This window comes from Liolophura sinensis, chromosome 12 (assembly GCF_032854445.1).
Source record: "Liolophura sinensis isolate JHLJ2023 chromosome 12, CUHK_Ljap_v2, whole genome shotgun sequence".
Taxonomy (NCBI): domain Eukaryota; kingdom Metazoa; phylum Mollusca; class Polyplacophora; order Chitonida; family Chitonidae; genus Liolophura; species Liolophura sinensis.
The window spans coordinates 28,211,523-28,223,066 of record NC_088306.1 but is presented as its reverse complement, the minus strand read 5'-3'; the positions used below and the strand labels follow the sequence as shown (position 1 = coordinate 28,223,066).

At 38.3% G+C, this 11,544-nt stretch overlaps 1 protein-coding gene across 1 annotated transcript; it reads left to right on the top strand.

Moving 5' to 3' along the window:
- Positions 1-250: 250 nt before the first annotated feature.
- Positions 251-6,191, top strand: LOC135479442 (uncharacterized). Its single transcript, XM_064759269.1, has 3 exons — positions 251-479; positions 2,128-2,293; positions 2,992-6,191. Exons 1-3 carry the CDS (start codon positions 344-346, stop codon positions 3,158-3,160), a joined length of 471 nt encoding a protein of 156 aa, XP_064615339.1. The 5' UTR covers positions 251-343; the 3' UTR covers positions 3,161-6,191.
- The last annotated feature ends 5,353 nt before the right edge of the window (positions 6,192-11,544 follow it).

Genomic DNA, 11,544 nt, shown 5'->3' with positions numbered 1-11,544 from the left:
TGTGCATCATTTTTAAGATTTTAATTGAAGTTGAAAACCGCTTTGTGGAATCAGGTATGACAGATGCATCTACGGTTAAGTCAGAATGTATGGTCAGATTGACCTAGTAAAGGCTGATTGCATACTCCAACTGCTTTTGTTTGGGCCACAATAAAGGGCAAGCCTGCATCTTTGTGTACATTGTAGCGTGCAATTTTATTTCATATTTTCACATAATTTGAGAAATTATGGCAACGCATTTCAGACACATCTGGGAGGTGAAGAGGTCACGACATTGGAATCACAAGACACACAGCACCATTACAGATTTCATGTGAGCATCGCCAGGGTTTCCGTGGTAACCATGCTGACATTGGCTGACTCCAATTTCTTCTCGCAGTTCAACATGTCCGATTACGGAACATACATCTTTAACAGGGTAAAATCGTTGGTGGATGTTCACTTGGAAAATAAAGATGTTGAAATCTCAAAACTTATAGGTAAGTATCCCGATGTCTTGTTTTAAGAAAATTTATTTAAACAAATTACAGAGAGTAAGTTTTGAACTCTCAATATTTCGTTGCCGGTTAATTCCCCATGGTGAGTTAATCTTGACAAAGTGAAGGCCATGCGGCTTTAAGATTGACCAGCATACAGATAACGACAAGCAGAACTTCATTTGGGTTCCATAAACCCAACAGTAGAGGTCCGTAGTTCTGTCCCATACACAAGGGCTTAGGACCCGACCCAACAGTAGAGTTCTGTAGTTCTGTCCCATACACAAGGGCTTAGGACCCGACCCAACAGTAGAGTTCTGTAGTTCTGTCCCATACACAAGGGCTTAGGACCCGTCCCAACAGTAGAGTTCTGTAGTTCTTTCCCATACACAAGGGCTTAGGACCCGCCCAACAGTAGAGTTCTGTAGTTCTTTCCCATACACAAGGGCTTAGGACCCGCCCAACAGTAGAGTTCGGTAGTTCTTTCCCATACACAAGGGCTTAGGACCCGCCCAACAGTAGAGTTCTGTAGTTCTTTCCCATACACAAGGACTTAGGACCCGCCCAACAGTAGAGTTCTGTAGTTATTTCCCATACACAAGGGCCTAGGACCCGCCCAACAGTAGAGTTCTGTAGTTCTTTCCCATACACAAGGGCTTAGGATCTGTCCCAACAGTAGAGTTCTGTAGTTATTTCCCATACACAAGGGCTTAGGACCCGCCCAACAGTAGAGTTCTGTAGTTCTGTCCCATACACAAGGGCTTAGGACCCGACCCAACAGTAGAGTTCTGTAGTTCTGTCCCATACACAAGGGCTTAGGACCCGTCCCAACAGTAGAGTTCTGTAGTTCTTTCCCATACACAAGGGCTTAGGACCCGCCCAACAGTAGAGTTCTGTAGTTCTTTCCCATACACAAGGGCTTAGGACCCGCCCAACAGTAGAGTTCGGTAGTTCTTTCCCATACACAAGGGCTTAGGACCCGCCCAACAGTAGAGTTCTGTAGTTCTTTCCCATACACAAGGGCTTAGGACCCGCCCAACAGTAGAGTTATGTAGTTCTTTCCCATACACAAGGGCTTAGGATCTGTCCCAACAGTAGAGTTCTGTAGTTATTTCCCATACACAAGGGCTTAGGACCCGCCCAACAGTAGAGTTCTGTAGTTCTGTCCCATACACAAGGGCTTAGGACCCACCCAACAGTAGAGTTCTGTAGTTCTTTCCCATACACAAGGGCTTAGGACCTGTCCCAACAGTAGAGTTCTGTAGTTATTTCCCATACACAAGGGCTTAGGACCCGACCCAACAGTAGAGTTCCGTAGTTATTTCCCATACACAAGGGCTTAGGACCCACCCAACAGTAGAGTTCTGTTGTTCTTTCCCATACACAGGGGCTTAGGACCTGTCCCAACAGTAGAGTTCTGTAGTTATTTCCCATACACAAGGGCTTAGGATCTGACCCAACAGTAGAATTGAGACGAGTGTTAAGCTGCTGTGTATGAGAAATAACTACAGAACTCTGCTTTTTACCGGCAAAGTCTGAAAATTTAAGATTAAGATACGATTTCAGCTGTTCTGTCCACAGAATGTGTAGGAAGAAGTTAAATATCAATTTAAGTAAGTAAGTAAGATTTTGTCCATCTGTCTTCTTTCAGACTCCTTACAGCAAGTAGCGCTTCGCTTTTTGATGTCCTCCCAAACTTACGAGATGTTTACACCGGCAAACATACTGAACGAAGATGACCTCATGGTTCGGAGATTGAACGACCACTTCCTGTTGTTAGACAGAAGTTTACTGATATCACTAACACAGAACAACAGGTAACTCCCTTATCTGAAGCAGATGTTTAAATAGTACCATTAAATAAAGTAGTGTGGACTGTTTGCATGACCGCACTTCAAAAGTATCTCATACTTGCTTTGTAATTGTTCTCAGGGATGCATAGTGTGCTTTACTGGTCTACAGGGATTTGAATTCAGATTTCCGAATGGGAAATCTAGCACTTTACATCTGAGCTAATGGGAAATTTCATTGCATGACCACTTGAAAACTGCTTATGTTACATCACTCCCTGCTTACATGTACCTATATCGTCCTCTCTCCCAAAATACACCTGTGGGCACAGGCCCTACTAAACAGTCCTAAAATTTACATTGCTGGTCTCATTGAGATTTGAACTCGCAACTCCACATCTCCACATCTGAGTCCAGCACTGTATGATCTCAGATAATTGAAGGGGACCTTCCCATGTCTATACTACTCGCAGATCTTTATTGGGGACAATTTCCCAGTGCTTATGCTAAAACTAGCTATAATACCAGCTAGAACTTCCCTTTGGTTCAGTTGGTAGACTTCTTGTAGGATATTGGCTGTGGAGATCAGAGCTGAAATCACAGTGTGACCCAAAGACTACAAGTTCAATTCAATCATTAAACATTTATAATCACTCAGAATCTATTAGATTTGCTATTAGAATTGTTTACAAAAATTGAAAATAAATATTTTTTCTTGTTTCCAGAAAGAGGCATATTTTAAGTGGTTCCAGTACACAGGATGCATTCTCTACTATTGGGCAGCACATTGAAATATCCAGAATAACAGGAGAGTGGAATCAAACAATCTCAGCTGTGGAAAATTTAACACAAATGTTGACTGAGGCAACCTTGACCTTGAGAGTAGGAGAATGAAGAAGGTCAAAGTGACCAAAGGTTCTAGTTAAAGGTCCGCGCCAGTGCTGGCCAATCCATAGGCAGAATTTGTGCCATGTGACTTTTGCCAATGTAAATCTGATGTCTGACCAGGGCTTGTATCCTGGTAACTACGCACAAGGTTTCAGAGGTCTCCATGGCAACATGTCTGCGAAGCTGCTAACAGGAAGTGCTTCTCTGTGTTTGGTTCAAGTGCAATATGGAAAGTGTGATTCTGGTGATGAATTTGAAGGCAAATTCTGATTTTGATATTGTTGTATCAAAAAACAGTTAGCTATCACAAGATGCTAGAGAGTAGTTTGCCGTAGAAAAGGAACTACTTGTGTGTATTCAGATGAAAGGGAAAACATTAAACAAAAATAAATGAACATAAATTTTGTCCCCAATGTTGTGGGAAGATGTTCTTCTATCAGTTAAGTGATATCAGTGTTTTTCTGAAACTCTTTTCTGAGTACCCTTCTAATCTTAAATCTGAAGTAGCAATTAGTTTCAGTTGGACATTTTGTGAAATCATTGATAGCAGCAAACTATTTTGGAGGAAGAACAATTTTATGCCCAAAACACAGAAATTGATGGATTGGGTTTCTGAGGATGAGATTGTCAACCAATGACCTAGCGGATTGTAGATCCCACTAGACAAGGGGAGTTTAATTTCCATCTGAAGGCCAATTTATTCCTGCCTGCTGTACTTGTTGTACTGAAGATCTGTCACGCTGTGGTATAGTGTCTCAACTTGATGTACTTCACATTTACCAGGACATACAGCTGCGGACTCCACTTCTTGCTCTGCACATCTCCCAGACTGTGGTTCACCCACTCAGTGGAACCACAGAAACTGACTTGTGAAAGGCAGGAAAGAATGTTTTCAGTTAGATTGTGTTTATAATAAGATGTCTTGCTAAAATTACATTTAATTTACTTACTGGTACCTACTTTTCAATTTTGGCCTTACCCAGTTTTACTGAAAACCTTTGACATACTTGGATTTACATTTACTAATGGTTCTGGAATAATGTCCTTGCTGTAAAAGGCTGCCATGTTTGTCCTAGTGGAAACCATTCACATGGGAAACCAGGACCTAATTAAAGGTATGCAGAGAATATTTATATTTTTTGTACTTTTTCTTGTAATTAATTAATTAAATGATATTATCTAGATCCATCCAGGCTGTCATATCCAAAATATGAAATATATCCATAAATTTGATTATTATTTGTCATTCCTGGATATTAGAAATGTAAAAAATTGAAGGATTTTTCCCACTGGTATGCAATAAGCCATGTTAAAATTTTAGAATACAATTTACATGTGATTAGCAATATGGAGTTCAATCAAGAAAGTGCTTACTAAGTATTAGTCAGGCCAAATTCTTGTCACTCCTGAATGAAAATCTGTGCAAAAATAGTTTTTTTTTTTTGTTCTTTTTTTTAAATGTATGATGCAATAATGAAAACATACATTTTCAAGAAGTGCCTTAAAATCTACTTGTTAATATTGCTAATTACAAATAAAGGTGTATATTTTGCAATATATCGGTGTCAGTCATGTTGGTAATAAACTTGGAAATATTTGATAGAAATGCCATTTAGATGATCAGCAGTGTATTGTGCTGAAGAGAGTGGATGGGTGTTTGATGATTGAACTGTTTCATGTGGTGATGCACGAAGTACATGTATTTGCTGTCTTGATATGTTTGATGTGGTTATACATGAAGTATATGCTGTTGATATAGCATTTTTGACTATTCTAGGCTTTTTATAGTCACATTCCTGAAGTGCTGTGGTGTGTTGTGGATATATTTTTTCATTTTGTACCGACATACATGTACATGATTTTTGTCTGAATGCCAGTAAATTGAGCTGGAAAAATGACATTTCTTTGCAGACCATTTTGAACATGTCTTAAAACTGATTTGTACTTGTTGTTCATATTTTCCTGACATAAGTATGTGAATCGATTCTCGGTGTGTATGTAGTCCATATAGACTGAACTTTGTGTAGATCTGAAGGTTGCAAAGGAAACTGAGCATGGACATGGTGGATGGAGATTAAACTGCATAATTTTCCTTAAAAATTCAAGTAAATACAATAATGTAGAAAAGACAAAGAATATTTGGATTTTAACAGAAAAAATGTTTATTTCAAAATGCAAAAATGCTTTTTCAGCTCTCGTACATACTTTTATTTGACTGGATTCTGGAAGTCATATTGATCTTTGAAAGGTATTTTCAGGTTTGTTTGAAAGACTGGATTATATCCTACTAGAAATATATCAGTTTCTGTGCCATAAGATTACTTCATTCCTTGTTTGTGAGTGTTTTTATGTTTTAGTCCTGTAAGATGAAATCTCTATAGTTTATTTTGAGCCACAATGAACGTCATATAGATTAAACCTTTATTCTGATTTTATTTTGGCCGAAAACATGCAGTTTAACCTTTCGGAATGTTGTCTGCTCAGTCCAGAGCTAGTAAAGTGTAAAGTAAAGAATTCCATGTAAATAAGCACGAGTTTCCTTTTGTAGATATTGGTGTGTACATCGTTAATGTTTCCTTCATCGATGTTCTCTGTAAATGTTTCCTTCAGGTACATCTATGTACATTGTAGATGTTTCCTTCAGGTACATGTATGTACGTTGTAAATGTTTCCTTCACCTGTGAACATTGTAAATGTTTCCTTCGGGTACATGTACGTTCATTGTAAATGTTTCCTTCAATTTTGTTCATTGTAAATGTTTCCTTCACCTGTGTACATTGTAAATGTTTCCTTCGGGTACATGTACGTTCATTGTAAATGTTTCCTTCAACTTTGTTCATTGTAAATGTTTCCTTCACCTGTGTTCATTGTAAATGTTGTCTTCAGGTACATGTATGTACATTGTAAATGTTTCCTTCAGGTACGTGTACATTGTAAATGCGTCCCACAAAATGTGTGTACATGTTGATAATATGTATAAAATATTACTGTACTGTATATTGTCAACGAGAGACAAATCGTTAGATTAGAAATTAAGAGGGAGGGGTTGGGTGAGGTTAAGTGGGAGAGGTCGTGTGGGTTTAAATGGGGGTGTGTGTGTGAGGGGGGGGGAGTAATGGAGGGGATGACAATCTCTAACAGTGAGCCTGAGGTCTGTCAGGCAATGTAATTATGGTGGTATTTAAGTGCCACTGTCATGACTAAGAAATCTTATTTCTGCATACATCTTTGTGAATGTATAATACAGAGTGCCTTATTTTATCAGTGAGAGCTAGGCTGGAAAATCGTATCAGGGCTTCTGTGTTCATGTGTCCCTTCGTGTACCTGGATACATATATAGTTTCAAATTACACGTAAACATGTGTGAAGAGTTCAGACACAAAAACAAATAAAATCCATTCATGCCAAGGCATAAGAAAAATAAAAAAGATTCACAGAACTTTTGGGATAAATTTGCATTTGCTTTCCTAACTTTGTGATAGTTAACTTTTTTACACCTGCCTTTGTAGGCCTGCAGTCATAAAAAGAGGATGTAAATACAAAATTTAATTTCATTCAAAATGAAAACTTGATATGTGGATTTGTCCATTCTCTGTGCCTGAACTCATGTATAATATTTGAAAAAAAAATGTATTTCTGTAGATCAACCAATATTGATGAACATAAGTTCTCTATATACCAACAGCTTTATCACCTGCTTTATTACATGTGAATTGACTATGTTAGCTTTCAATATCCTCTCTAATTACCAGAAAACTAGTCGTTATAATGCCAATTCACAACAGACTTTAAGCTGCAATGTGCTTCATCTTCAGTTATATTTGCTCAAAATGCCATTTTCTACAAAAGCAGCAAATTTGATTGCCCAGTTGTCATTATCTGTATGTGTTTCAGTCTGTTCAAACAATGGAATTTGTGAACAGTATAATCTTTTGGTATAAAATCTTCAGCAATGAAGTAAATTTTAAATTCACCATTGACATGTATGTATATGTTGGTGTTCTTTCTTACCAAAAAAAATTGGGGTCCTTGTGGCCTCCCTGGCTAGCATGCCGTTGCGGCTTAATGACCCAGGAGCCTTCTCGTCAATGCAATGCTGGTTTCCTCTCTGGCTATACATGGGAAGGTCTGCCAGCTACCAGCAGATGGTCGTGGGTTTCCAACCATAATGCTGGCCAGTGTCATAGAAGTGAAATATTCTTCAGTACCGCACACATAGCAGCAATCAAATAAATAAATAAATCAGAAAAAATTGAATGTGAAAGCTGTTATGGCCCTGCAGGATGGAAATGATGGTGGTAGAGATTAGATGTAACTTGCAGGAGCTTTCAATTTCTGACAATAATCAGATGCCGACACACGTGGGATCTTTCATACAATTTCACATTCTTTGCTGACAGCTGGCGTACAAATGTCTGTATCAATGCAGAATTCTGAATGCAGGTGAATGTTTTGGCTTTGAAGCCAGGAATTCTGAATAGAGAAAACTGGACAGTATGCACTGGAACCAGGAATTCTAAATACAGAAAGCTGGATGCTATGAACTGAAGCTATGCACTGAAGCCAAGAATTCTGAATACAGAAAACTGGACGTTGTGCACTGAAGCCAGGAATTCTGAAAACAGAAAACTGGGCGTTATGCACTGAAGCTAGGAATTCTGAATAAAGAAAACTGGATGTTATGGACTAAGGCCCAGAATTCTGAATACAGAAAACTGGACGTTATGCACTGAAGCCCGGAATTCTGAATACAGAAAACTGGATGCTATGCACTGAAGCCAGAAATTCTGAATACAGAAAACTGGACGCTATGCACTGAAGCCAGGAATTCTAAATACAGAAAGCTGGACGCTATGCACTGAAGCTATGCACTGAAGCCAGGAATTCTGAATACAGAAAACTTGATGCTATGCACTGAAGCCAGGAATTCTGAATACAGAAAACTGCACGCTATGCACTGAAGCCAGGAATTCTAAATACAGAAAACTGGACAATATGCACTGAAGCCAGGAATTCTGAATACAGAAAACTGGACGCTATGTACTGAAGTTATGAATTCTAAATACAGAAAACTAGACGCTACGCACTGTAGCCAGGAATTCTAAATACAGAAAGCTGGACGCTATGCACTAAAGCTATGAATTCTAAATACAGAAAACTGGATGCTATGCACTGAAGCCAGGAATTCTGAATACAGAAAACTGGATGCTATGTACTGGAGCCAGGAATTCTGAATACAGAATGCTGGGGGCTATGCACTGAAGCTATCCACTGAAGCCAGGAATTCCGAATCCACAATAGTGGACGTTATGCACTGAAGCCAGGAATTCTGAATACAGAAAGCTGGATGCTATGCACTGAAGCTATGAATTCTAAATACAGAAAACTGGACGCTATGCACTGTAGCCAGGAATTCTGAATACAGAAAGCTGAACGCTATGCACTGAAGCTATGCACTGAAGAGAGGAATTCTGAATACAGAAAGCTGGACTCTATGCACTGAAGAGAGGAATTCTGAATACAGAAAGCTGGACGCTATGCACTGAAGCCAGGAATTCTGAATACAGAAAGCTGGACGCTATGCACTGTAACCAGGAATTCTGAATACAGAAAGCTGAACGCCATGCACTGAAGCCAGGAATTCTGAATACAGAAAACTGGACACTATGGACGGAAGCTGTGCACTGATGCCGTGCACTGAAGCCAGAAAACTGGATGTTATGCAGTGAAGCTGTGCACTGAAGCCAGAAAACTGGATGTTATGCACTGAAGCCAGGAATTCTGACTTTTTTCTTTTTACTAAATATCTTTTAGTATGATATCTACAGGTGCACAAGTGGAAAGGATCAACGATCATTTTTTGCTGGCTTAGTTGGTTAGCTCTCGTTGCAGGCCATATTCTTCTGACAAATCGTACCATAGGTTCAAACCCTGCCAATGAAATGAACAAATCCGAATGCAGCAAATTACATATATTCTTGTGGTACTTTATTACTAGAAAAATCAGGTGGACTTGAACCTGTACATCCACATCGTAAACATAACTATCATGTCACCTGTATTAGATACAAGTACAAAAACCTATTTGACACTGCGTAAATACGTACAGGAAGTATGGGACAATCTTCAAACTGCCCGGCCACTACTGCCTTGTGTCAGGGTACTGAAGTTCAATTCTGCCAAGTTCTGGTGATGAACAATGTAAACCTTATATGTATACACGAGCATTAAAATAGGCTTACACCTAGAGACCCACGATTTAATGACTAGTAACAGTCCTTACAGAAACCGCCCGTAAAAATACAATGAAACTGGGACATCAATTCTTAAAACTGTATTGCATTCTGGGATTTGAAGCCAGGTATTCACAGTGGTATTAAAACAGGCGTCTGTACTACAATGGCAGGACAACGTTCTTTACCTGTAGCAACATGTTCGTGTTGAGAGTCAGATTTTGGGATGGAAATGCCATTCAAGACTATAAATACTGGTTTTTTCCACTGAATTATTAAACTCTTTTTTTTTTTCTATATGCTTTTTTTATCGTTTATTGTTTTCTAAATATTTTTGAGAAAGTTAGGGCTGTTATAAGACAAGATTACTGACAACTCAAAACTGACGTGTACATGTATGCCAGACTACTGAGTAAGGATTTGGATTCACTTAAAAATATGAAAAAATAAACGAAACAAAAAGCTGTGGCATTTAAATCCTCCAAAATCAGCTCGACTTGCAACACATTTAATAATATATTTTGTTGGATAAAGAAGTATGACCGTGATGCACGTACAATGTGTGCTCCTGGTATGGCAAGATATTGATAAATCTCGTGTCTGCTGCACCCATACCAGTGTAGAGCTACATGCCATTATCCCATATTAATACTCTCAACCGACTTCAAACTCCATAATCCTTAGCACACAAAAAAACATGGAGTCTTATAAACTCATTGGTCTATATGATATTGGTACTGCATTTTCGAAGAATATTTGAACATAAAAAAATGTTCAACAGTTTACCTGTGAGTCCTATAATTCATCTCTGTTTATTCTATGTTTAGTGTCACATTTACATATATATCTCAGAGACTACTCACAAATAAAACCTCACACCTGGTCCCATGTCTTGGTAAATAGGACTTGTAAATTGTTGATACATGCATGAACATCGACAAAGGCAACTACTGGCACAAGACCATCTAAAGCAAAAAACAAGAGAGAATAAAGGGAGAAAAACTGTCCCCCCCCCCCCCCCCCAAAAGCAACCTGAACATGTGGCAGTCACACCAGATTTGGGAGGATGGGGGGTATATCCTCGGCACAATAACTAGAATCTCCACATTTCTACAAAAGTCATGCTCTTGAACATGTACCTTGAAATAATCGAAGCCTAAATAAATTTAATCACCATGACCATAGGTGAAACCGTTGCAGACTTACAATGATTTTCAGAGGCTATATTTGATACTTTCTGCAAAAAATCAATTAGCGCAGATCCAATTAAATTTGATGTTTATTTTAGCATGGTACAAAAACTTCAGCCTCATCTGTGCACATTACAATGGCGTGAATGATGGCGTTGGATTTGTCCAGACAGGCCCACGTTGGCGTTTGATTAGTCCAAACAGGCCCATGTTGGCGTTTGATTAGTTCAAACAGGCTCACGTTGGCGCTGGATTATTTGACACACTCCTGGCTATACATCCATATACCGTTACCAGTAAAACTTGAAACTGAGAATAAAACTTAATGCCATGTAAATGAGCTATTTTCCAAACCAAAAAAAGAAAGAAAGAAAATATATAGGGAAACCAAAACCCAAAATGAGAAGACATCACCAGTATGTAGCTATGTTTGAACAGGAATAAAATAAGAGGTGAAAAGTGACCGATACACCTGAATGACAAGAACATGATTCTTTATCATAATGATTAATACTTTTTATTTAATTAAAACTTTGGGTCTTGACTTGAGTGGTCTTTCATTATGACAGACTTTATTTTTTAATAAAATAAAAAATATAGTACCATAACAAAAAACTCAGTTTTGCCAAGAATTTCCTTCAGTGAATCAATTTTCCTAATATCTGCCGTTGTCAAAACCAATATACTAGTAATCATCTATATTTTGAAAATGGAACATTCCAAATAACCTTGTATCACCAAGGTCAACAGTACAAATCACTGATGCGTGGAGAGTGTGATCACCATATCAAAACTGAAGACAAAACAGAAAAAAACTATTACTAAATAAACAATCAATACGGAACATAAAACAACACTTAAAGTAAACAACAGGAACTTGCAGAAAATGCTACAAAAACATGAGAAAACAAAACAAATATAAAGGGAAATTCTCTTCTCTATATATATGATACTGCCAAACAAATAA

Bases quoted from the DNA above. Each gene is read 5' to 3' on its own strand.
- LOC135479442 (XM_064759269.1), top strand. From the start codon at position 344: ATGCTGACATTGGCTGACTCCAATTTCTTCTCGCAGTTCAACATGTCC. The intron at 480-2,127 runs GTAAGTATCCCG...GTCTTCTTTCAG, and splicing joins TGAAATCTCAAAACTTATAG to ACTCCTTACAGCAAGTAGCG. The intron at 2,294-2,991 runs GTAACTCCCTTA...TCTTGTTTCCAG, and splicing joins TCACTAACACAGAACAACAG to AAAGAGGCATATTTTAAGTG.